Source organism: Scyliorhinus canicula, chromosome 5 (genome assembly GCF_902713615.1).
Source record: "Scyliorhinus canicula chromosome 5, sScyCan1.1, whole genome shotgun sequence".
NCBI classification, from domain to species: Eukaryota; Metazoa; Chordata; class Chondrichthyes; order Carcharhiniformes; family Scyliorhinidae; genus Scyliorhinus; species Scyliorhinus canicula.
The window spans coordinates 116,223,120-116,250,624 of record NC_052150.1 but is presented as its reverse complement, the minus strand read 5'-3'; the positions used below and the strand labels follow the sequence as shown (position 1 = coordinate 116,250,624).

At 48.0% G+C, this 27,505-nt stretch overlaps 1 protein-coding gene across 1 annotated transcript in view; it reads right to left on the bottom strand.

Annotated features, from left to right (window-relative positions):
* LOC119965674 (collagen alpha-1(XXVIII) chain-like) overlaps positions 1-27,201 on the bottom strand; it is a 318,322-nt gene extending 291,121 nt beyond the window's left edge. The window contains exons 1-5 of the mRNA XM_038796439.1: positions 27,051-27,201; positions 24,345-24,503; positions 23,010-23,560; positions 6,708-6,728; positions 6,492-6,551 (exon numbers count right to left, since the gene is read on the bottom strand). Of these exons, the coding sequence (XP_038652367.1) occupies positions 6,492-6,551; positions 6,708-6,728; positions 23,010-23,560; positions 24,345-24,503; positions 27,051-27,201 (942 nt within the window). The remainder of the gene's footprint in view (positions 1-6,491; positions 6,552-6,707; positions 6,729-23,009; positions 23,561-24,344; positions 24,504-27,050) is intronic.
* Positions 27,202-27,505: the final 304 nt, after the last annotated feature.

Here is a 27,505-nt window from a genome sequence, read left to right as displayed (position 1 = left end):
GTTGATTTAGAGCCCTGTCCGTTAGTAACGATATTTGGGGTGTCAGACCAGCTGGAGTTAAGGATGGGTGCGGGGATAGATGCCCTGGCATTCACCTTGTTGAATGCTCGGGGGCAGATTCTGCTGAGTTGGAGGCAGGCGATACCACCTAGTGCCTCAGCGTGGCTCAGTGAGCTTCTGTACCTCGAGAAGGTCAAGTTCACTGTGAGGGGGTCGATAAATGGGTTCTACCGGAGATGGCGGCCATACATATTGCACTTAAGGAATTGGTCACTGTTAGCTGTTAGTGGGGAGGGTTTGTTTGTGTTGAATGTTTGTTAAGGGGGGATATTTTTACAGTTGTCGGTTAGCATTTTTTCTTTTGTTGATACATGTGTTAGTTCTGTTTTGCTTTGTCAATTTTTGATAAATGCTAAAAGTTCAATAAAATATATTTTTTAAGGTTCTAGAGCACAAGTCTTCAGTACTATTGCCAGAATATTAACAGGGCTCAAAGTTTCGCAGTATGCAGTTCCATCAACTATTTCTTGATATTGTGTGGAGCGGTTTGAATTGCCTGAAGACTGGCATTTGGGATGCCGGGGACCTCTGGAGGAGACCAAGATTGATCATCCACTCAGCACTCCTGGCTGAAGATTCTTGCAAATGCTTCAGTCTAATCTTTTGCACTGATGTGCTGGGCTCCTCAATTACTGAGGATGGGGATATTTGTGGAGCCTCTACCTCATCTTGTTAGTTGTTCAACTGTCCACCACCATTCATGATTGTATGTCGCACAAATGCAGAGCTTAGATCTAATCTGTTGGTTGTGGAATTGCTTCCCTTTATTACTTGCTGCATATGCTGTTTGGCACACAAGTAGTCCTATGTCGCAACTGCACCAGGTTGTCACCTCACTTTTAGGTATGCCTGATGTTGCTCTTGGCATGCTTTCCTGCACTCTTTACTGTACCAAGGTTGATTCATTGGTTTGGTGGTAATGGTAGAGTGGGAGATATGCCAGGCCACGAGGTTACAGATTGGGGTTGAATACAATTCTGCTGCTGCTGATGGCCCACAGTGCCTCATTGATGCCTAGTTTTGAGTTGCTAGATCTGTTCAACGTTTATCGCATTCAGCACAGTGGTATTGCCGCACATCACAATGGAGGGTATCCTCAATGTGAAGGCAGCACTTTGTCTCTACAAGGACCTTGCAGTGGTCACTCCTCCCGAAACTGTCATGGGAAAGCAAATAACAGAAGCAAAGAGCGAGTATGAAAAGAGGCTGGCAGCTAACATGAAAGGGAATCCCAAAGTCTTTTATAGGCAAATAATAGTAAAAAGGTGGTAAAAGGCAGATTAGGGATCTTTAAATCAATTTGCAGTTGATGGCAGGGGGGCAAGGTTATGGAAATACATTTATACTTTGTATCTGTTTTTACCAAGGAGGAAGAAACTCCTCAGGTCATGGCAAAAAGGAGGTAATTCAGACCCTGGCTGGATTCTCTGCAGTCTCGCGGCAAAATTGCATTCGGTGCGAGGGCGGAGAATCCAACTTCACGCCGAAATCGGGCCCGACTCTGGCCCGACGATTCTCCAGGATCCGAGAATTGGCATGATCGCGGAGTACGTCGCGCGGCTGGGGGCCCATTGCCAGAGGCCTGCCAAGTCCGTGGCCGCCCTGGTAGGGGGCGGGGCGATCAGACATCGTGTGGGGCCTTATAGGCGGCCAGGGTTAATATCCGCGGAGACAGATCCACAGGCGCGCAGCCGATCAGGGGGTCTACTTCCACGGTCCCAGTCCAACATGGAGCTCAGCGCTGCCGCTGGAGGCTGCTGCCGTGTGCACGTGCGGACTCAAAATCGGAAATGCAGGGCCCGTATCTGCAACTAAAGCAGCGGGAATTACTCTGGGTTCCTGCTAGACCCTGCAGGGCATTGAATTAGCTGATCTTTTTTCCAGGAAACTCCAGAGTAAAACTCCATCAATTTTACGCCAGCGTGGGGACATGGTCCCATTTTGGGAGAATCCAGACCTATAAGTATTAAAATTGCTAAGAAGGATATATTGGACCTACCTGTACTTAAAGTTAAAAAGGCACCAGAACTTGGTGGGATGCATCCAATGATACCAAGGGAAGTGAGGGTGGAAATTGCAGAGGCACTGGCCATAATTTTCCAGTCTTCTTTAGACTCAGGGGTGCGCAAGAAGACTGGAGAATTGCACATTTTACAGCCTTGTTCAAAAAAGGGGTAAAGATAAGCCCAGCAACTACAAGCCAATCAATTTAACTTAAGTGGTGGGGAAGTTTTTAGAAAAAATATTCAGGACAAAATGAATAGTCACATGGACAAATATGGGTTAACTAGGGGAAAATTGTGTTTAATTAACTTGATGGAGTATTTTAAAGAGGTAACACAGAGGGTTGATGAGGGCAATGCTGTTCATGTATTTTACATGGACTTCCAAAAGACACTTGATACAGTGTGAGTAAAGATATAGCTCATGGATTAAAAGGGACAGTAGCAACATGGATCAAAATTGGCCGAGTGACAGGAAACAGTGAGTAGTTGTTAATTGATGTTTTTTGGACAGGAGGAAGGTTTGTAGTGGAGTTCCCCAGGGGTCAGTGTTGGGATCCTTGCTTTTCCTGATATATGTTAATGACCTAGACCTTGGAATACAATTGGGCACAATTTCAAAATTTACAGATGTTACAGATTATACACAACTTGGAAACATTGTGAACTGTGAGGTGGATAGTATAGAACTTCAAAAGGACATTGACAAGTTGGTGGAAGTTTAATGCAGAGAAATGTGAAGTGATTCATTATGGACAGAATAAAATAGAGAGACAATATAAAGTAACGGGTACAATTTTAGAGGGAGATCAGGAGCAGAAGGATCTGTGTATATACGTGCTAAGTCACTATAGGTGGCAGGATAGGTTGAGAGAGCAGTTAATAAAACATTCAGTATATTAGGCTTTATTAATAGCGGCATAGAATACAAGAGCAAGAGGTTTATGATGAAGATATATAAGTCATTATATCAGCCTCAGCTCAAGCATTGTGTCCAGTTCTGGCCACACACTTTAGTAACGATGTGAAGGCATTGGAGAGAGTCTGAAAAGTTTTCATGAGAATGGTTTCAGAGACTTCAGTTATGAAGATAGTTTGGAGAAGTTGGAGAAAAGAAGGCTGAGAGATATTTGATAGGGGAATTCAAACTCATGAGGCGTCTGAATAGAATGGACCAGGAGAAACCATCCCCACTCGTGGAAGGACCGAGAACAAAAGGAGACAGATTTAAAGTAATTGACAGAAGAAGAAAAAGCAGAACAAACTTTTTCATGCAACTTGTGTTTAAGGCCTGGAATGCACTGCTTGAGAGTGTGGTTGAGGCAGGGTCAAATGAGGAATTCAAAAAGGAATTGGACTGTTAGCTGCAAAGAAAATATGTGCAGGGTTACATAGCGAAAGCAGAAGAATGGCAGTAGGTGAGTTGTTCATTTGGAAAACCAGTGCAGACATGATGGGCCAAATAACTTGCTTCTGTGCTGTAACTGTTGGTGCTTCTGTAATTTTAGAACATAAAAGCAAAAAAGTAAAGATAAAGGTCTTCATGGATGGGGTTCATTTGCACTCCATGCTGAATGATATGTTGGAAATCACAAGAGGGGAAATTCCATCAAGGTGAAAGGGCAAGTAGTGGTCTTGGCTGCAAGCTGGAGTGTCAATAAGAGACCCGCACTGCCTCCTTCTGTGAAAGCCCACCATAATACAAGCTAATCAGGCAATTGAGAGATCACAAGCTAGCCTTTCATAGGATTCAAACCCCTGGGATGGAAAGTCCAGCGCACCAAGAGCTGCTAGCCATATGGAGGCCAGCAGCTTATTTGTTCAACGGCAGCACCAGCCACACAATGGCTGATGTTGGAAATACATCCATTGGAGGCCCAGGCTCACAGAGTGACTAGGTCAGATGTAAGTGATGGTTTGAGGTGTTTTATGGTGCAGGGATCAGGAGAAGAAAGCTGTTGCGAAGGGGGTTGGTCAGCAGCAAGGGCAGGGAGTTGGCTCCCAGCAGCTCCTTCCCTTCCTGATGCCAGGTTCCTCGATGAGGCACTGAGTGCCCTTGAATGAGGTAACTGCCCCAAACCCCCAAACCACAGACAATCCTCAGAGATTTGTATCTCATGCTTCATGCGTGCCATAGGCTGGCCTGCCACATGATTAATACGAGCAGCAAGAAGTACTTAAATAGACAATAATTGCTCAATTTAGCATCCATATTGGCAGTGGGATGGGAAGACCCATGGATGACATTCCCACCACAGACTTAATTAAAGTGGAGGTGGGAAGGTGACAGGGTCCCCACCTGCCAACATTCAGCCTCATTAAATCTCCTCCTGCCTCCAAACTTGCCAAAGAGGAGAGCCATAAAATATCACCCAATGTTACGTTCTGTAATTAAATCTTTTGGGGCTGGCTCGTTCTGCTCAGTAGAATGGAGGTAAAGTGACCTGATCATAGGGTGCACCCCGTTGCTGCTGTGGTGATAGTGGCCCATCACCACTCAGTTGGCCTCCTCTGAGTTGAGGCCTAAGAGTCACTGAACCCTGATGTCAGCTGGTGGACAGGCTGAAGACAACTCGAACATTAAGTTAGACTTTATTTCTGTGGAGTCAGGAGGTGCAGGATTGCTCCCGAAGGCTCCATACGACCAGATGTGGGGCTGCTGCTCCAATACTGATATTTTGGGTGACCCAGGAACAGCAGGCAGCTGGGTCCTTGATTTCCATTTGGAACCAAACGCTAACTAGGCTCAGTCCTTAAATTGAATTTATCTCACATAGGGACTATTATTTGGCCAGCCAGAGCATTCTGATCACCTGCCACCTGATATCTGCTCTGTGGGGAAATGCCCCCTTTTAATTAACAAGTTGTGTCTAAACCCAGCAATCTATTTAATTGTAAATGAAAAACATCTCAAAGTGATCCTGCCTTTCTTTTGGATATTTCTGTTTAACATTGAATATTATTGGATTTATGAAACAGATTACATACATCCTCCCTGGAGATGTAACCAGTTATCAAAAAAAGCAGATTTATTTTCATTCCTTCCTTTAGTTTATATTTTTTGGCTGAATTATGTACTCAAAGAGGTTAACATCAGCACTGGGAATGATTTGAAACATATTCCTGGGCCAGAGTATAAGGAACTTTATTCTGGACGTGGCCAGTACCATTATTTTATTCTGGGGTTTGGTACTCTGCTTTTATTGCTTACCCCTGGTTTCCCTGAAAAGATCATAATGGGTTTTCTCGTTAAACCACTGCTATCTCCGTGAAGATGGATAATCATGTGTAAAGATGACTAGTATAAAACTAGAAACATTACATTAAAGCTAACAAGCACTTCTCTCCCATAACGGATGGTATTGATACAGCCAACAATGGAGTCTTCAGAAAACAAACCCAATCTCATGCTTCTTTGGAGTTAGCATGAGACAAACTTCCAAAAATGATTTGTAGCATTTCCGAATCAGATACAGATGTTACTGCTGAGTTATCTTACCACAGCCAAAATTGCTTTGTTTCAGTGTAGGAATGGTAGGATAACTAATGGTAGGGGCAACATGGTAGCATGGTGGTTAGCATAAATGCTTGACAGCTCCAGGGTCCCAGGTTCGATTCCCGGCTGGGTCACTGTCGGTGCGGAGTCTGCACGTCCTCCCCATGTGTGCGTGGGTTTCCTCCGGGTGCTCCGGTTTCCTCCCACAGTCCAAAGATGTGTGGGTTAGGTGGATTGGCCATGCTAAATTGCCCGTAGTGTCCTAAAAAAAAAGTAAGGTTGGGGGGGGGGGTTGTTGGGTTACGGGTATAGGGTGGATACGTGGGTTTGAGTAAGGTGATCATTGCTCGGCACAACATCGAGGGCCGAAGGGCCTGTTCTGTGCTGTACTGTTCTATGTTCTAACTGCATTTTTATTTTATCCAAGATTTTCCACTGGATTTTGAAAATCCATCTCCGCTCAGTTGAAAATTCCACTGGTTTCTGTATTTAATCACAAGGTTTAAGTATTGATTGAAGCTACAGTTAAATTGGCCTGGCACCAACATTTTGGGAACTTTTAAACAAAATCAGCTTTGACGAAGAGTCATCCAGACTTGAAACATTAGCCCACCTTTTCCCACCACAGATGCTGTCAGACCTGCTGAGATTGTCCTGTATTTTGTATTTTTGTTTCAGATTCAGCATCTGCAGTAATTTGTTTTTATTTTGGGAACTTTTGCTTAGATGTATTCCACATGTTGAAGAACAGCTGAGTTTTCCTTTCATGAAATGTGCAGCTGGAGCATCCATTGACTCCATGCGTCTCCGTTAGGTGTTGGCCAAAAAGGAGGTTTAATTGGCAGCAATTCAACAGCAATCAACATCTGTTCATTTCAGTGTAAGCTAGCACCATAAAGAAATTCAGTGGCAAAGGTTTTGACAACACTTACGGGAGCTCCAGACTCTCCTCGTTCCCCCTTTTCACAGGTACATGACTTAGGTTTAGGGCACTGCGTAGAAATAATAAACAATACATATGATTGATTGCAACTTATTGTCTTAAAGTTTCAATGTTCTAATTTGATTAATTTAATTATTATTCGACGTAAAGTCACATGAGCACAAGCATTTAGATAGGAGAATGGTAAAACTGATAAAGGACTTACCTCTTGATTGGCAACTTTGAGCTAAAGGAAAAGGGAAACAAAAATATATAGATTTCATTGGTTACTGTACAAAATCTACTCAATTCTCCAAAACATGTAATGCAGGGTAATTCAAGGCTTCATACAACTACAAATTATAGATAATGTTTGGTTGTTTTCTATTCATAATCAACTTTTAGATTAACACTGCCTCATGTTCTGTAAATTAATAGTTATTTGGTAGCACGGAACTTGAATATTACTGAAAAAAGGCATTTTGTCGAAGCTTTTCACCTTATACTTCATCAGGGCAATTGTAAGAATACTAATGTCAGGGGAAACAACAATTTTATACTGTATTATAAAAGGATACTGATTGGTTGGCAAGTGGACTCTGATTGGTAGAGGTCTTCTCATACAGTATAAAGTTGTTGTTTTCCCTGACATTGGTATTCTTACAATTGTTCTGATGAGTGCAAGACAAAATGTTTCCACAAAATGTCCTTTTTCATCAATACTCAGATTCTGTATATGGTGAAGATTTAAGTCTTTAAATTATGCTAGCATAAAATATTGTCTATATTAAAATAGTGGGCAGTGGGAGATAAATTCTTTCTTAAACCTTCCATCGCTTTGTTCATGATTGAGATGAGATCGTAATTGGTCAGTTTGGGTTTGGTCATACCTAAACAATTACCCATATTGACGGGTAGATGCCAGTGTTGTAGCTATACTGGAACAGCTTAACTAGGGTCATGGCATGTTCTGGAGCACAAATCTTCGGTACTATTGCCGGAATAGCACGGTAGCATAATGGGTAGCACTGTTGCTTCACAGCTCCAGTATCCCAAGTCCGATTCCCGGCATGCGTCACTGTCTGTGTGGCGTCTGCACCTTCTCCCTGGGTCTGCATGTGTTTCCTCCGGGTGCTCTGGTTTCCTCCCACAAGTCCCTGAAGACATGGTTAGGTAATTTGGACATTCTGAATTCTCTCTCTGTGTACCCGAACAGGCTCCGGAATATGGCGACTAGGGGCTTTTCACAGTAACATCATTGCAGTGTTAATGGAAGCCTACTTGTGACAATAAAGTTTATTATTACATAATGGGTGATTCAGCAACAGTAATGCCAATGTTGGAGATGGGTACTGGTATGGTGCGCATGGTACTTGTCACTTATCAACCCAAACCTGAATATGAAATGAAATGAAAATTGCTTATTGTCACAAGTAGGCTTCAATGAAGTTACTGTGAAAAGACCTTAGTCGCCACATTCCATTGCCTGTTCAGGGAGGCTGGTACGGGAATTGAACCATGCTGCTGGCCTGCCTTGGTCTGCTTTCAAAGCCAACGATTTAGCCCAGTGTGCTAAACCAGCCCCTAATATTGTCCAGGTTTTGCTGCATATGGACGCAGACTGCTTCAGTATCTGAAGAGTCGTGAATGGTGCCTTTGCAGTATCCAGTGCCTTCAGCTGTAAATATCGCTCGGTGCCTCATGGCTGTTCAGTTTTGAGCTACTAGATCTGCTCAAAATCTATCTGAAGTTTAGTTAGACCTAAAATAAATAACAAAATCTCATAGATGAGATTTGACGTGCTTAGCAGGTAACAAAAAAACAGATAGGAAGATCATTGTTTGGCTGCAGGGGTGAAAATGAATGAACATGCAGGACAGAGAATGTACTGTGGGAGGCTTCAATGTCCTCACCAAGAATACTTGTCAGCACCAGTATTGACTGAGCTGGCCAAGTCCAGAATGACTATTTGATAGACTGGGGGCATGATTCTCCGCTCCCCACGCCGGGTGGGAGAATCGCGGGAGGGCCGGGCGACTCACAACATGCCGCCCTGGCACCCCCCGCGATTTTCCCACCCTCCGCTCGCAGAATCGCCGCGATTCTCCGGCCCGGATCGGCCGAGCGGCCTGACGTTCCCGACCTGTTCACGCCAGCGGCAACCACACCTGGTTGCTGCCGTCGTGAACATGGCGCCAAATCTTCATTTGTGGCTTGTGGGGGCGGAGAGGGGTGTGAGCACCACGGCTGTGCTTGGGAGGGGACTGGCCACCAATCGTCGGGTCGGCGTCTCCAAGCGACGCACTCTTTCCCCTCCGCCGCCCCGCAAGATCAAGCCGCCACGTCTTGCGGGGCAGCAGAGGGGAAGACAGCAACCGCACATGTGCGGGTTGGAGCTGGCCAACCTGCGCATGCGCGGCTGACGTCAGATAGGCGCCGCCGTCGAGTCATTCTCGGAGCGCCGCGGCCGAGATTTATGGAGCACCGCTCCTAGCCCCTGGGGGGGGGGGGGGGGGGGGGGGGGGGGGTGTGAATAGGGTGCGAGGAGCGGCCTCCGAGGCCGTCGTGAAACTCGGCCGAGTTCATGACGGCTTTCCCGATGCCACGCGGGAGCGGAGAATTCCGCCGTGGGTCTGTGACATGTGGTGAGGGAACCAATAATAAAGGAAAACTTTGTCCTCACCAATCTACCTGATGCAGATGCAATTGTCCATGACAGTAATGGCAGGAGTGACCATCGCATAAGTCCTGTGGAGATGAAACCTTTCCTCCCAGTGAGGATAACCTCCATTGTGCTGTGAGGCATGCCTCATGGTGCTAAAATAGATGGTTTCAGAACTGACCTAGTAACTCAAGACTGGACAATCATGAGGTGCTGTGGGCCATCAGCGGCAGGAGAATTCCCCGCTTTATCATTACCATCAAGCTGCCACCACACTAGCAGGAAAGCTCACGCCGGAGGCATGCAACAAAACAGGGCCGCAGCGTGCCCCCAACAGGGGGGGGGGGGAGGCGCCAGGCGGGAGGTGCACTCAACAGAGACAGGAAAGCAAATGGGGATAGGAGCATTGGAAAAAGGGACAAAAGAATAAAGGGGGGAAAAGGACGGGACTGGATTAGGGGGGGGGGGGGGGGGGTGCACACAGGGAAGGAGGAACAAACAAGGCTGGAAAAGGAATAGCAATTGGGCTACAAAATGCCACAACCAAGGGCTCGAAACAAATAATCGCTGCAAGCATCCACCCAGTACGGTCTCTGGATGAAGGGAGACCCCAGCGAGCAGGGGACTACCCACTTGTCGGACGCACAGTGGACGGCCATGCCGGGTGCCCCCTGGACAAAGGGAAACCCCAGAGGGCAGGGACCGACCGCATGGGGAGAGCAGTGACAGTGGCCATCCTGGACGGCCCCCTAACAAAGGGAAACCCCGAAGGCAGGGGCGCGTCCACCAGGTAAGTGTGGTTAATCCCACAGGAGCAAGGGGCAAAAGCCCCCCACCAGGATAGTCACCTGGAATGTAAGAGGACTCAATGGCCCAGTGAAAAGATCCAGAGTCCTCACCCACATGAGAAATATGAAAGCCGACATAGTCTTCCTCCAAGAGACACACCTGAGAGAGCAGGACCAACTGCGGGTAAGAAAGGGCTGGGTGGGACAAACCTACCATTCCTGCTATGGGACAAGGGCCAGGGGGTTGGCGATATTGATCGGCAAGAGGACGATATTTAGGGTGACAAAGACGATTATGGACCCAGGGGGGTGGTACGTCATGGTCAGGGGGGCCTGAATGGGGCACCAGTGGTACTAGTTAACGTGTACGGGCCCAACTGGGATGACATGAGCTTCATCAAAAAGACCATGGCAGAAATCCCCGACACAGCGACGCACCGACTAATCATGGGGGTGGACTTCAACTGCGTACAGGACCGAACAACTGACAGATCAAGCTTCAAAACGGGGAAAACGTCATGCATGGCAAGGGAACTCGGTCACTTTATGGAACAGATGGGAGCAGTGGACCCCTGGAGGTTCGCCCACCCAGGGGAGAAGGAGTTCTCCTTCTTCTCCCAGTGCACAACGTATACACCAGAATTTACTTATTTGTGGTTGGGAAAACGGTGCTTTCAGGGATAGACAAAGTGGAATACTCCGCAATTGGGATATCCGACCATGCTCCACAATGCATGGATGTGAGACTGGAGACGGGCAGGGCCCAATGCCCCACGTGGCGGTTGGACATTGTCCTACTAGCAGATAAGGCCTTCAACGAAAAGATATCACAGGCCATAGAGAGTGCACAGAGAACAACCAAAATGGAGAGGTCTCACCCTCCACATTCTGGGAAGCGCTAAAGTCTTAAGTTAGAGGGAAAATTATCGCTTTCAAAGCTCAAAGAGATAGGGCAGAAAGGGCGGTTAGGCAGCAGTTGGTCAACTCCATACTGGAGGTAGACCATAAATACTCCAAGGCCCCGTCCGTAGAGCTCCCGGCAGAGAGGAAAGAGCTACAAAGGAACTTTGACCTGCTCTCCATCAGAAAAGCAGTACACCAACTCCACCAGGCACGAGGGACCCTATACAAACATGGAGACAAAGCCAGCCGCCTGTTGGCCCACCAGCTGAGAAAGCAGGCAGCCACCAGAGAAATTGCACAAATCAGGGATACCAGAGGCACATTAGAATCAGAAGTGAAAAAGATTAACAAAATCTTCAAGGCCTTCTACTAAGGGTTGTATGGGGGAGTTTGGGATGAAACGGTTTTGTGATGGACTAGACATACCAGTTGTGGGAGAGGGCAGAAAAGGGGAACTGGAAGCAGTACTAGCACTGGGAGAGATCATGGACAGCATTAGCTCCATGCAGACGGGGAAGGCTCCGGGACCAGATGGGTTCCCGGCGGACTTCTACAAGAAATTTGCGACAGCACTGGCCCCGCACCTGCGGGAGATGTTCACAGACTCGCTAGCTAGGGGCACACTGCCACCCACGCTAGCACAGGCCTCAATCTCGCTGATACCTAAGAAAGATAGAGATCCAATGGAATGTGGGTCATACAGACCCATCTCGCTGCTGAACGCAGATGCCAAAATACTGGCCACAATCCTAGCCAAAAGGCTAGAAGGCTGCGTACCAGAAGTGGTCGCAGGGGACCAGATGGGTTTTGTCAAAGGTGGACAGCTAACCTCGAACATCAGATGCCTGCTAAACATGATAATGACCCCATCCGGGGAGAGAACACTAGAGGTGATCGTCTCCCTAGACGCAGAAAAGGCCTTCGACAGGGAATGGAAATGGAATGGAAATACCTCATAGAGGTACTGGAGCGGTTCGGGCTTGAAACAGGGTTCACCTCCTGGGTAAAACCCCTATACAACACTCCCATGGCGGGCGTATGGATGACCAACACCAACTCCCGATACTTCCAGCTGCACAGGGGCACCAGACAAGGATGCCCACTGTCCCCACTGCTGCTCGCTCTAGCGATCGAGCTACTAGCAATTGCTCTCAGAGCAGCAAAAAAGCTGGAGGGGGATCCAAAGGGGGCGGCCAAGAGCATAGAGTCTCACTCTATTTAGATGACCTGCTCCTCTACATTTTGGATCCACAAAGCAGCATGGGCGGAATCATCGCGCTCCTGAAAGAGTTTGGCACCTACTCGAGCTACAAACTCAACATGAGGAAAAGCGAGATCTTCCCGGTACACCCACAAGTAGGTGGGGCAGCACTAAAGGGGCTGCCGTTTAAACAAGCCTGACACAAATTCCGCTACCTGGGGATCCAAATAGCCCATGACTGGAAAGGGCTCCACAAATGGAAACTCACCCGCCTGACGGAGGAAGTAAAAAAGGACCTGCAAAGATGGAACACACTCCCACTCTCCCTCGCAGGGAGAGTCCAGACGATCAAAATGAACGTACTGCCCAGGTACCTCTTCCTACTTAGATCCATTCTGATCTACATCCCCAAGGCCTTTTTCAAAGCACTAGACAAACTAATCATGGCGTTCGTAGGGGGGGGGGGGGGGGGGGGGGGGGGGGGGGGGGGGGGACGCAAGCATCCTAGATAAAGGGAACTGTAATGACATGTATGACTGACTGGTAGAGAGGGCCAACACCGTACTGGACGCAACAAGAATGAAATGGGAGGAGGACCTAACTGAAATAGGGTGGGGACTCTGGAGCGAAGCACTGCATAGAGTCAATTCCACCTCCACGTGCGCAAGGCTCAGCCTGACGCAACTAAAAGTGGTACATAGAGCCCATTTAACAAGAACTCGTATGAGTAGGTTCTTCCCGGAGGTGAGGATAGAAGTGAATGGTGCCAAGGAGACCCGGCCAACCACGCCCACATGTTCTGGTCTTGCCCCAGACTTGCGGGGTACTGGACAGCCTTCTTTGAGGCAATGTCCAAAGTGGTGGGGATGAGGGTGGAGCCATGCCCGAAAGTGGCGGTCTTCGGGGTTTCAGACCAGCCAGATCTATTCCTGTGGAGGAGGGCGGACGCCCTTTTCTTTGCCTCCCTGATCGCCCGTTGTAGAATCCTGTTCGGCTGGCGGTCAGCAGCATCACCCAAAGCTGCAGACTGGCTGTCCGACCTCTCAGATTCAAATTCGCCATCCGAGGGTCAGACGAACGGCTTCCACAGAACATGGGAGCCATTCACCCAATTGTTCCGGGACCTGTTTGTGGCCAACGAACAAGCAGAAGAATAGCCATGTAGCCAAGAATCAGGGGAAAGTAGCCGACACGGGGGAGGGAGCGATAGACCGGGGGGGGGGGGGGGGGGGGGGGTGAAGACAGGCGAACCACAGGAGACGGGGTGAGGGGGAGAGGAGGGAGGAGACAGGGAACAATAGAGGGGAATCAGTGAGGTTGGGGGGGGGGGGGAGACAAGGGAATGACAGCCAGAAGGAGGGCACGGGAAACAATAACAAGCTTGGCCTCTACAGGAGCAGAGAACAAGGAAAATCCGGGCGAAAGACAGGACGAACGTTTGAAGCGAAGGTGATCGCGAGATGACAATGATTTGTTGGGTACTCTGGGTCTGTGGAGACTGCGTTTACCTCAGCAGTAACATAGACAGGCTACCAACACTTGTAATAGTACAACACTATTTTATTAAGCTAAGAGTTGTTAAGCATACTTGCACTGTGGGTTGACACTATGTTAGATTGACTTAAGACCTATGGCTAACCTGACCAGCCTATACTGCTATATCTCCCATCTACCTTCAAAATCTCCTGTGTCAGTCTTTGGCATTCTTCCCTCTCCACCCTGTCTACCTTAGCCTTGAACAAAATCACCTCCCCACTTATTACCGCCTTCAGCGCCTCCTAGACCACCAATTGCGAGACTTCCCTGTACAATTAAACACCACATACTTCTTGATCACCTTCTCAGTCTTCTCACAGAAGTTCTGGTCCACTAATTAACCCCACATCCATTCTCCACCCCAGCCTCTGAGCTACCCCCTTTTCCAATATCACATCCATCTAGTTAGGGGCATGGTTCAAAATCGCAATTGCTGAGTACTTGGACCTCCGAATCCCAGCCAATAGTGCCTTTCCCACCACGATGCAGTCAATCTTTGAGTACACCTTGTGTACTGGGGAGAAAAAGAATACTCCTGTACCTCTGGGTATAGAAACCTCCATGGATCTACTTCTCTGATCTCCCCCATAAACCCAGCCAGCGCTTTCACCCCTCCTCCCTGATTGGGACAGCGGGCACGGCTGAGACCTGTCCACCTTTGGTTCCAACACCATGTTCCAATCTGCCCTTACTATCAGCTCGTGGGTATCCAGATCCGGGATAGCACCCATCACCCTCTTTGCAAACCCCGCATCATCCCAGTTGAGGCCACATGGGCTCACTAATGCCACAAGCCTCCCTTCCAGCGCATCCGTCACAACTACATACCTGACCCCCCCCCCCCCCTGGTCCAGCACCACCTTCTCCATTTGAAATTGCACCTCCTACCCACCAATACCATCACACACAAGCCATACTGTCAAACCCTGAGTGGAGTACCTGACTCACCCAGCCCTTCCTAAGCTTCACCTGATCTTTTACCCTTAGATGTGTCTCCTGCAGCATCACTACAAAAGCCTTTAAACTCTTCAAATGTGTGAAAACCTTTGATCTCTTCACAAGTCCCCGTAATCCCCTCATGTTCTACGATACTATTTTGACTGGGGGTCTATCACCACCCACCGCCCTTCCTATCCGCTATCATCAAACCCCGGGTCCTGCCTCTTAGGCCGAACCCGCCCCATTGTTTTGTTACCGTTGAACCCCCCAACTCTCCCAAAAAAAACAACTACTTTCCCTTACCAACCCCTCACCCAGTATCACTCCGCCCTCCCCCACTTTCACGGCTCCCAGGCCCATTAAAGCCTGCTTGACCAGGCTCCAACAACCGTGGCCCCTCCCCTCACCATACACCAGTTCACTAGCCAAACTCTGCTTGCTAGTGCGGGAGCCCCTGCTCAAACCCCCTTCTGCCAATCCCCTCTTCTATAGCCCAATCCTAGGGGGAAAAACCCACGTCAAAGCCAGTGCACATATCCCCAAAGTCCAAGGTACTTATAACAAACTCTAAAGACAGCTAAACTACCCTGCCACATTCAACCAACTCCAAGACCACCACATTCCCTCCACCAAGTACAGAAATGGAAAACACCATAAAAGGAAACCAAAGACGAAGCCCTTCAGTCTAGATCTAATTTCCAGCCCCATCTCCAATCATTCGTCCTTCACGAAGGCCTCCGCTGCCTCCACGTTCCAAAGTGGAGGTCCTTCAAGTTGTACGTCACCCTCAACTTCGTGGGATAGACCACTCCAAACCACATACCTTTGTTGTAGAGTGCCGCCTTCACCCGTCCAATGACTGCCACCTTCTCGCCAATTCCACCATCAAATCTTGGTATATTCATATACCAGCACCCTCCTACTTCACCTCTTGCCTTTGCTTCGCCCAAGTTAGGACCTTTTCCTTGGTCCGATACTTGATGAAGCAAAGTGTAACTGCTCTTGGCGGCTCATTCGCTTTCAGCTTCGGCCTGAGGGACCGATGTGCCCTGTCCAGCTCGTATCAGGAGGGTTCTCCCTCTCCCCCATCAGCTCCACCAGCATCTTTGCGAAGTATTCGGTCATCCTCGGGCCCTCCACCCCTTCGGCAAATCCACGATCCGAAGATTTTGCCTGCTTGATCTCTTCTCCAGGACCTCCACCTTAGCTTTGAGCCCTTTATTCGCCTCCACCACCTTCCACAACCCCTCACCCATTAAAGTGATCTGCTCACTTTGCTCTACATAACCTCTGCCATCCCCTTCAACTTTTCTCCTTGCTCTCTTATCTCAGCCGCATTGTTCGGCACAGTCGCTTTTACCGGGGCAATTGCCTCCTCCAACCATGTTTTCACCACAGCCATCATTTCCCTTTGCATCACCTCCATTTTCTTGGTGAACAGCCTTTAAACTTCTCTGGACATCACCTCAATCAGAGATTCCACCGTGAGGGGAGCTTCCCAACATGCAACCTCCACTTCCATGTCATCACCGGAATCTTGCTCTGCTATTTCAGAGGGGAGTTAAGAGTTAAAGACATTGCTAAAGATCTGGAGTCACATGTAAACCAGACCAGGTCAGGGCAGCAGACTTACATCCTTGAGGGACATTAGTGAACCAGATAGGTTTTTACAAAAATCAATGATTGTTTCATGGTCACTATTGGCTTCAAATTCCAGGAGTATTACTTGAATTTAAATTCCACTAACTGCCATGGTGGGCTATGAACCAACTTCTCCAGACCATTAGCCGAGACCACTGGATTAGTCAGGCCGCAACATTACCACAACACTGCCATCTCCCCTAGTCTCTCGCAGTCTTCAGCAAAATGATGGAAGATGCAGTGAACTGAAACTGAAAATCACTTATTGTCACAAGTAGGCTTCAAATGAAGTTACTGTGAAAAGCCCCTAGTCGCCACATTCCGGCGCCTGTTCGGGGAGGCTGGTACAGGAATTGAACCGTGCTGCAGTGCTATCAAGCTGTACTTACTCATCAATAACCTGTTCACTGACACTCAGTTTAAGATCCAGCAGTATGACTCAGCTCCTTACCTCAATGTAGCCTTGATCCAAACATGGCCAAAAGGGTTGAACTCAAGAAGTGAGGTGAGAAAGACTGCCCTGGCATCAAGGAGTCCCAGCAAAACACAAGACAATGGACATCAGCAGGCAGAGAGGGCGACAGGCGATTGAGGGCCTAGGCCTCCCAAACTTACTGCATTATTACTGGATGGCAAATGCTGAGAAGGTGCAGGGCTGGTTAAGGTGGGGGGGGGGGGGGGGGGGGGAAGAGTTCCGATGGGTTAAGATGGTGGAGGGCTGATATACGGCATTGGGGTTGAGGGCGCTGGCATCTGCGCTGCTCCCGATGGCACCGGGTATGTATTCTGGGAGTCCGGTGGTGGTGGCCACTTTGAAGATCTGGAGGCAGTTTAGACAACACTTTAAGCAGGGGCTGGGTCAGGGCAGATGCCAATTAGGGGGAATCATGGGTTCAAGCTGGGGAGGATGGATACGAGGTTTAGGAGATGGGAGGAGAAGGGGATGAAGGAAATGAAGGACCTGTTTCTTGGAGGACGATTTGTGAGCTGGGAGAGAAGGATGGTTGGCGCAGGTTCAAGATTTTGCAAGGACGGTTTTCCCGGCTGTCTCGATAACACCGGCCTCCTCATTGCTGGAGGTGGTACTGTCGGCAGGGGGGGTTGGAGAAGGGGGTGGAATCAGTGATTTATGGGAGGATACTGCAGGAGGGTAGGGTGTCCATGGTGGGGGTTAGAGCTGAGGGGGGGCATTGGAAGAGGGATTGTGGTGTGAGGTGCTGTGAAGGGTGAATGCCTCAACCTTGTGCACACGGTTGGGGCTGAGACAATTGAAGATCGTGTCTAGTGCGCACCTCACAAAATCAAGAATGAGCCAGCTGTTCGAGGGGATAGAGGGTGTGTATGAGCAATGTGGGAGAGGCCCCACAAACCATGTTCATATGTTTTGGTCCTGACCGTAGCTGGAAAGGTATTGGAGAGAGGTATTTATCACTATCTTGGGGATATTGCATATGGATGTGGAACCTGATCCCTAGAAGCCATTGTCGGGGTGTCAGACCGGCCCGAGTTGCAGGCGGGAGCAGATGTTTTAGCCTTCGTCTCGCTGATCCCTTGTGGCTGGGTTTTGTTGGGTGGATGTCAGCTTCTCCCCCCTGTGCCTCAGCATGGTGGGGAGGGGGGAGGGGGGGGGGGTCGCCCTGCTGGAGTTTTTGATGCTGGAGAAGGTGACAATTGAGCTGAGGGGGGGCGAAGGTGGGGTTCTACAATTCTTGGGGTTTGTTTATTATGCACTTTCAAAGGTTGCTTGTTGTTGAATGTTAAGGGTCCATGTTTTAGGTTGTACATTGTTGGGGTTCTTTTGTTGTTTTCTTTCTTTGTATGGTGAAAATGATGAAAATATGGGGAATAAAAACCATGGAGGAGCCCCAGTACCAAGTGTGGAACCAGCAAAACAGTTACCTGCTCCTGGAATTCTTTCATAGAAGGATAATAGGATAGAATCCCTCGAGGTCCCAGGTTCGATCCCGGCTCTGGGTCACTGTCTGTGTAGAGTTTGAATATCATCCCTGTGTTTGCATGGGTTTTTCCCCCACAACCCAAAGATGTGCAGGGTTCGGTGGATTGGTCATGCTAAATTGCCCCTTAATTGGAAAAAAAATGAATGGGTATTCTAAATTTTTTTTAAAAGGATAGAATCCCTACAGTGCAGAAGGAGGCCATTTGGCCCTTCGAGCCTGCACTGACCATCAGAAAGAGCACCTCACTCAGGCCCATTCCCCCAACTTATCCCCCTAACCCCACTTAGGGGCAATTTAGCATGGCCAATCCACCTAACCTGCATATTTTTGGAGTGTGGGAGGAAACTGTAGCACCTGGAAGGAACCCATGCAGACATGGGGAGAACGTGCAAACCCCACAGACAGTCATCCAAAGTTGAGATCAAACCCAGGTCTCTGCCGCTGTGATGCAACAGTGCTAACCACTGTGTCGCCATGCCACCCCTTTAATTGACAAACTTTGACATACATAAATATAAGAAAAGTTTTCAATTTCAATAGTTAGATGCTGCAGTGTAAGTTAGTGTCCAAAGATGTGCAGGTCAGGTGAGGTTGTAGGGTTAGGGGAATGGGGTATGGGAGTGGATCGAGGTATGGTACTCTTTTGGAGGGTCAGTGCAGACCTGATGGCATGAAAGGCCTCCTTCAGCACTATAGGAAATCTATGAAAAAGAAACCTCAACAGCTGTCAGTTGGGGAAACTAACCTACTCCTGGACTGTTTTGATTGACAGGCCATCTGGTCTAGCTCAAAACAAATCTTCATCATCTGTTTCTGCAATCTCAATGGTCTTCATTTTCTGTGATCTGGAATGGTCTGTTCTGATAGTTCTTGCCATTATGAATGCTTGGGTGAGTTTTTAAAAGTCCAGACCCATTATCTCAACAGGGGGCTGTAAAAACATATTTAGTGACAGTTTTTAAGTGCGTACTAAAGGGTCAGCTTTCTTGGATGTGGTTAGGTAAATAGATGTTTGTTTATTTCTACCATAGATTAACCATTTGAGAATATTGAATGTGTTTGGAATCACTTTTGAAGGATAGCCATTCTTATTCTTTGAATGAGGTGAGATTGTCAGGAGTTTATTTAGTGTTTCTGACCATTTTAAAGACATTTTGATTTTGAGGTCTGAATGCAACTGATACTGGGTGAGTGACTATGGAGGGTACAGGGGGAGTGTGGTGGTGGCATGAGGGGTATGAGAAAATATGTGAGGATGAGGGGACATGGGGCATGAGGCATTTATGGAGGCATGGAAGACATGAAGTGGAATTGAATGAGGACTGAGTGCTGGCTTGCCTGTAATTCATCAATACAATTGGACCAATAAACCAGTAAACTGAAATGGACATTCTAGCCTGCCAACTCCCCCCCCCCCCCCCAAAGAAAAAGATGACAAGCTGGGACCTTTTAAAAGAGATGAATCGGCTCAGTTGGGAAGCCTCCAAATTTGACCATCCTACATCCTCCATGAAAATCTGGCCCATCGACCTCAATGTTAACCTCATGACAGACAGACAAGGGTCTGGAGCGGGAATTAAAATCATAAAGACAGGAAGTGCATTCACAACTTGGCACCCAACACCATTTTCTTCTCTTTTCTCATCCACCTCCACAGCCCCTATTTTCCTTTTCTGGCACCCTAACCCCACCCCACCCCTACTACCATCATCACTATCCCCCCACCCTTCTTCACCACCATTATTGTTTGCACTTAGCTTCCAGTGCTTCCAGGACTCCCTGGCTTCAGCCTTCTGCTACTGATTTTCCTTCCTAGCAACCAGTCATCCTGTTAATCTGGCTGTTTGCTCAGTGGAAAACAGAAGAAAAATATATCAACAAAGTCCTAACATTGGAAACAAGAATACCATGTACCCAGCTTTGCCAAGATTCCCCTACTGCACCATGCTCGCTACACTCTCCCTCGTAAATATCAAAGCTGTTATTTCTTGAAATGCAAATTAATAAAGCTATAGAAAGGAATTTCAGGTTCAGGTATTATGAAAAGGAGCATAGAGGACAAGCAGAAAGAAGCAGTAATAAATGGATACCAACTATTGGTTAGGTCAGTGGGAATATTGTGTATATTTCGAAGGTCCAGTTATAGAAAAGATATTGAAGTCACAGAGAACATATAGTACAGATTTACCAGGGTGATGCCAGGGATGGGAAAGTCCAACGTAATGAGAGATTGAGACACTTGGGACTATTTCCATGACATTAATAAAGTTAAACTGAAAACTTTGTTGGAAAGAATAAGAGAATGTTGCGTCTTCAGACTGGGAAGTCAGCAATGAGAGGTCTTTGGTTGAAAAGTGCCATTAAGGACAGCACGGTAGCATAGTGGTTAGCACAATTGCTTCACAGCTCCAGGGTCCCAGGTTCGATTCCCAGCTTGGGTCACTGTCTGTGCGGAGTCTGCACGTTCTCCCCGTGTGTGCGTGGGTTTCCTCCGGGTGCTCCTGTTTCCTCCCACAGTCCAAAGATGTGCAGGTTAGGTGGATTGGTCAGCTAAATTGCCCTAAGTGTCCAAAATTGCCCTTAGTGTTGGGTGGGGTTATTGGGTTATGGGGATAGGGTGGAGGTGTGGGTTTGGATATGGTGCTCTTTCCAAGAGCCGGTGCAGACTCGATGGGCCGAATGACCTCCTTCTGACTGTAAATTCTATGAAATCTGACAATTCTATGAAAGAGAATGAGAAATGAGGTTAGGAGAAATGCTGGTACTCAGCAGATTGTTGGAGCATGAATGGCTTTCTGTAAGCAATGGCTGAGGCACTATATCTTTTAAGGGATAATTGCATGAACATTTGAAGTAGACACAAGGCTGTGAGCAAAGAGTGAGATGAAGAAATGAGTTGTGCATTGCAAACAGTGAATACAGATGTTTTTGAGTGTGGTGGCATATGTGTGCTGTAAACCTCTGTGGTTCCATGAAATTCTGCGACAGTAAGTAGCAGAGATTAAATGCAGCGTAAGTGCCGAGCATTAGACATTAGTGGGGAGATTCCCCAACCCCCCCACCAGGTCGGAGAATCACCGGGGGCCAGCGTCAATCCCGCCCTGCCGTGTCCCGAAGTCTCCGGCACCGAACATTCGGCGGGGCGGGAATCACGGCGCGCCAGTCGGCGGATCCCCCCGGCGATTCTCCGACCCGCGATGGGCCAAAGTCCCGCCGCTGTCATGCTGGTCCCGCCGGCGTGGATCAAACCACCTACCTTACTGGCAGGACCAGGTGGCGCAAGCAGGCTCTGGGGTCCTGGGGGGGCGAAGGCCGATCTGGCCCCGGGGGGTGCTCCCACTGTGGCCTGGTCCGCGATCGGGGCCCACCGATCGGCGGGCGGGCCTGTGCCGTGGGGGCACTCTTTTCCCTCTGCCTTTGCCATGGTCTTCACGATGGCGGAGGCGGAAGTGACCCCCTCCCCTGCGCATGCGCGGGGATGACGTCAGCAGCCGCTGACACTCCGGCGCATGCGCGGACTTCCGCCGGCCGACAAAGTGCATTTGGCCCCAGCTGGCATGGTGCCAAAGGCCGTCCAAGCCAGCCAGCGGAGCGCCAACCACTCCGGCGCGGGCCTAGCCCCTCAATGTTAGGGCTTGGCCCCTAAAGGTGCAGAGACTTCCGCACCTTTGCGGCGGCCTAACACCGGAGTGGTTCACGCCACTCCATCATGCCGGGTCCCCCCCCGCCCTGCTGGGTAGGGGAGAATCCGGGACCCTCCGCCCCGCGCCCCCCCCCCCCAGGACCCCGGAGCCCGTCCGCGCTGCCTGGTCCCGCTGGTAAGGTCGTTGGTTTGGTTCCTGCTGGTGGGAGAGGCATGACAGCGGCGGGACAGTGGAGAATTGCTCAGGGGACGGCCCGCCGACTGGCGCAGCACGATTCCCACCCCCACCATGGGCGCGATTCTCCGCACTCACGACGGGGCGGAGAATAGCAGGCGGCGCACATTTTTACGGCGACGCTGGTCCGACACCCACCCGCTATTCTCCCCCCCCCCCCCCCCCACGCCTGCCCCCCGACATGAATCGCTGCTCGCCGTTTTTTTACGGCGAGCAGCGATTCTCCCCTGGCCGATGGGCCGATTTCCAAGGCCTTTACGGCCGTTTTCACGAATTTGAATACACCTGCTATACAAGTTCATGAAAACGGCGCCAAAGTGCCGTTCTGCACAACCATGCCACCGATTGGCACGGCCGCCAAGGGTGGCATGGGCCCGTGATCGGTGGGCACCGATCGCGGGCAGCGGGTACTTACCCTGCGCACTCTTTGTTACTCCGCCGCCCCGCTGGATCAGTCCGCGGGGCGGCTGAGGGGCATTACAGACGGCGCATGCGCGGGTCTGATGCATATGCGCGGATGACGTCATCCGCGCATGCGCGGGTTGGAGTCGTCCAATCCGCGCATGCGCGGCTGACGTCATCATATGCGTCAGCCGTCGCTAACTTTGGCGCGCGGGCTTAGCGAAATTCGTTAAGCCCGCGATGCCGTAGTTCACGGGGACGCGATGCTAGCCCCGACCGGGGAGCAGAAGTGGGTCCCGGGAGGGGGCGCGGAGGCTGCCGTGAAACACGGCCGTTTTCATGGCAGCCTTCACGACTCTCCGCCTTTGCAGAGAATCGCGCCCCATATCTCTGGTGCCGGAGACTTCGGGACACGGTGGGGGTGGGATTGACGCCGGCCCCCGGCGATTCTCTGACCCGGCGGGGGATCGGAGAATCCCGCCCCAGATTCCTACATGTGCAATGGACGGATTGATATGTCCAATAGACATTGCCATTAGGATTCATGCAATATAATTCTTACAGTCCAGTTCCAACCAAAAGTATTAGCAGTGTAAATTACAAGTACGTGTCCTGCTTACCACTTCATGGAGAATGTTGTTTGTGAGATTGGTCTCTGTTATGCTGTGGACAAATTGGGAAGAAGGGGTGCTTGCCACAGCTGACAGTTCTGCAGTAATGCGTGGAGGTCCAACAGAAAACAGGAAAATGCCGTATTCCTTCGCGTTGGCTGCAACATCTCGAAGATTTGGATTGCGGGGATGATTCACCCCATCTGTCACTAAAATGGCTATCTTCACACTGTTCAGCTCTGCCTCAGTCTGGAAGAGCTGGGTAGCATTTCCTATAGCATAGGAAGTGTATGTGCCATGTCCTAAAAAATCCATGGATTGTACACGATTCTTGAATAGGTCAAACCCTTGCCAGTCCCGGAAAGTGTGGTCCATTCTGACGGAGCTACTGTACTGTAAAACAGCCATTTTCCAATTTAGATCCTGTTTTTCGGTTTGCTCGGATTGCAGAGCTCTTTCGGCGAATTCAATTACAAATTGTTTCTCTTTGTCAAACAAAAAGTTTTTGGCACTTTCTGAGCTGTCCAAGATGAAAGCAACTTCTATGATGCAGCTGGGATCTGATAAAGACAAAATACTCTTTTAATGGACATCAACACTCAGCCTTTCACTTGACTATCAAAATAAACATTTTGTACTAAATTGGCTATTTGATTTTTTTTTCTCAGAATATACAATTGATTAAGTGCCAGATTTCCTCGGGAATTTAAAACTCATTTTTATCCTTTGTAACTCCAGGTCACCAAGTTTTGTATATTTTTACTGACTGGAGATTGAAAGGCTGATGCAATAAATATGAATACCAGTGCCGGAGACGAGGTTTTAACACATTATAGAATTTCTGCACCGATTATTTTGATGCTACAAATCCCCTGCTGTTTCAAGGCGGCCCTTTCACTCTTCACGTTAATGGACGTGCAAGATCTATTCTGAACTGATCCAGGTTTTAACTTAGTTGAGAACAAAAATCACAGTAATTAATTTTACAGATGTGTTTCCATTGATTCAAGTTGATCTCTAACATAAATGCGGCGATTTATTGATTGACATTTTTAAACCCGACACTTAAAATGTTTTCCCGATAAGAAAGACATAATCCGTGTTTCGATCTCCTCTCTCAGGAGCCCAGGTATCTCAGAAGAACTACACAACCGACGATGTGGTATTGAATCGGAGGCACTGTTCCAATCTGAGAAACACTAACAATCCTAACGTTTCCTCATGTTGCTTGAGGAGTGAGCAGCCCTGGTGACACATTTTTTTTTAAATTAAGGGAACAAAATAGGCAAACATTCTCAAATCAGTAAGAGGAAGATTAGAGAAACTTGGACAATGTTGCCATACTTGGAGGCTGGTCCAGTTGTTGGATGAGTGACCCGTGTTTTCGTCCCTTCTTTCGACCAACGTTACGGCTGCGACTCTCAGCTGTCGCCAGCGCCACAAAAACAAGAAGCAAAACGGCCAATCGGACAATTCCAGCCGGCATCTTCTCGGCGCCGTCACCTATCAACGAGCAAAGAGAAAACGGTGAACACAGTTGTGTCAAAAGTTGCAGTTCACAGTCCGATCGGCGGTGCTTCACTCCAGCCGCGGAACCGCGCAAAACGTGCTGGGTCGCCAGCAATATTCATTCAAGCTTCAATTCTGGTTTTTATTGAGCAACTGATATCCAGTGCAGCGACCTGCTCCAAATAACTTTTCAAAGTTGTCCCATCAACAACCACCAAAACGCTCATCACGAGAGCAAGTATCCCTTTTAAACATTTAACATCTTCTGTCGGATTCAGGGCAGACAATGAGAGCTACAAAAACAAAGTTCAGCCACAACCGTATGAAATTTATATTTACTACGCTACCAATCTTCGTTTTGTGCAGCTTTCAATCGAAGAAAGTAGATGGGGTGGGGTTGGAGGGGGAAGAGAACAAGCTGACAAGAGATGATATTTTAATAATGTCTTGAAACAAAAGATTTCAAAATCAAAAGCGCATATGAACACCATCTTACTCCGAACACAGGACCGCAAAAGAGGAACTCCGAATGGTTTTCTAGAAGTCCAGCTGCATTCCGGAATCCCCGCAGTACTGGAGCGAGAGCTCAGGCGCCCTGGGCGTTTATCAGTCATTGAAACTTGTCATCAATGTTACTACCCACCGCGAGGCGGAGGGAGGGAAATACTTTTAAAGCCACGCTCCCCCCCGGTTATGGTTAGTGATTTCAACAAGTATTGACACGTATGGTTTTGGTACAATATTCTGTTGGCATGAAAAATACATGGATGCAAGTCGGATATTCTTTCAATTTATGGAATAATACATAATACGCGATTGGTCTTGGATCGCACTGTGCGCTTTAGGGGAAGCCCATGTCTGTTTAACATTCTTCCGCTTTCAATGCTGTTGTCTCTCTATAAAAGACATTCAAAAATGTACACCTTGTTGAGTGAGGTGTAACAATACCACGCTGACAATTGTTCAGAAGTGCTGCATTGGCTGTAGTAAAGCACTTTTAGACATCCGGCATTCTTGAAGCACTACATAAATACCAATCAATCTTTTTTCTTATTTAACTAGGGTTTTCGCGGAGTACTAGCTGCATAATGACTGCTAAACGCCTTCACTCACTCTGAAAAACTAATTTTATGTCTGTGGGAAGCATGCATCCATATCACTTGTGATACGTAAAATATTTCCTGTGCCTCATAATAAATCAAAGGAAAGTTGCTTCCTTTTATATAAGCGATAATATTAGGGCCACTGATTTACTGTGACTGAATAAAACAACTTTTATTTTTATTAAATGGTTCTGTGACTTAAACAAATGTCTTTGGGATATAATTCCATGACTATACTTATGGAATCTACTTATAGAAGTGAAGAATAGCTATTGTGCAACAATTCGCAAAATCTAAAGAAGAATACATTCCATCGGTACAGTTGACTGATCCGTGAAATCAGGTCCCCTGCATAACCTCAGACTACATCATTCACATTCACCTTAAAATTACACTTCTGGACTTAATAGTACAAAATCCAATTGCAAGCTTTTTTGATATAGGATGGAGACTTCACATAAAAGCTTTAATAATGAAGTTAAACAAAATGCAATTGATAAATATAATCGTATTATCCCAAAATATGGATGTTTTTACATTTTGTTTAAACCTTTATTTTGCACATTAGATATTTTAGCTACTTTTTTTATTTATTCATGGGAGGTGGGTGTCGCTGGTTAGGCCAGCATTTGTTGCCCATCCCTAATCATCCTTGGGAAAGTGGCGGTGAGCTGCCTTCTTGAACCACTACTGTCCATGTGGTGTTGGTATTCCCATGGGGATGTTAGGGAGGAGTTCCAGGATTTAAACCCATCAACAGTGAAAGAACAGTGGTATATTTCCAAGTCAGGATTGTGAGTGGCTCAGAGGAGAACTTCCAGGTGGTGGTGTTTCCAGGTATCTGATGCCCTTGTCCTTCCAGGTGATTGTGGTTTTAAGTTTGGAATGTGCTGTCTAAGGAGCCTTGGTGAGTTCCTACAGTGCATCGTGTAGATAGTACACACTGTGACCACTGTGCATCAGTGGTAGAGGGAGTGAGTGATGGTGGATGGGGTGTCAATCAAGCAAGCTGCTTTCTCCTTGATGGTGTCAAGCATCTTGAGTGTTGTGGAGCTCCAATGTCTAAGCAAGTGGAGAGTATTCCATCATACCCCTGAGCTGAGCCTTGTTGATGATGGACATGCTTTGGGGAGTGAGGTGGTGAGTTACTTGCTGCTGGATTTCTAGCCTTTGACCTGCTCTTATAGCCACCAAATTGATATGGCTATCCAGTTGAGCTTCTGGTCAATAGTAATGCCTAGGATGTTGATAGTAGGGGATCCAGTGATGACAATGCCTTTGAATGTCAAGGGGTGATGGTTACCTTCTCTCAGTTGGAGATGGTCATTACCTGGCACTTGTCTGGTGCAACTATTATTTCTACTTGTCTTAATATTGTCCAGGTCTTGCAGTATTTATACCTAGACTGCCTCAGCATCAGAAGAGTAGCAAATGGTACTGAAGATAATGCAGTAATCAGCAAATTTCTGACTTGATGATGGAACAAAGTCATTGATGAAGCAGCTGAAGATCATTGGGTCTAGGACAGTACTCTTCGTAACTCCTGCACTGATGTCCTGGAACTGAGATGATTGATATCCAACAACCATTTTCCATTTTGTGAGGGCCACAAAGAATCCAGCACGAGTTTGTAGAGTCAAACAGAAAGTAACTTTGTTTACAACAATATGTACACAGCAGCAGTTCACCATTGCTTCCTTCTCTACCCGGTACCACACTGACCATCTCTATTTATACAGCTGCAACTACTAATGATTGCCCCACTCCCCTCATACTCGCCAAAATACAACATTATGGGACAACCAATTGTCCCCAGCCAGGCAGGTTATAACATCTTTGTTATGATTCCAACCAGTGGAAACCTTTACCCCTGATTCGTTTTGCTCAGGCTCC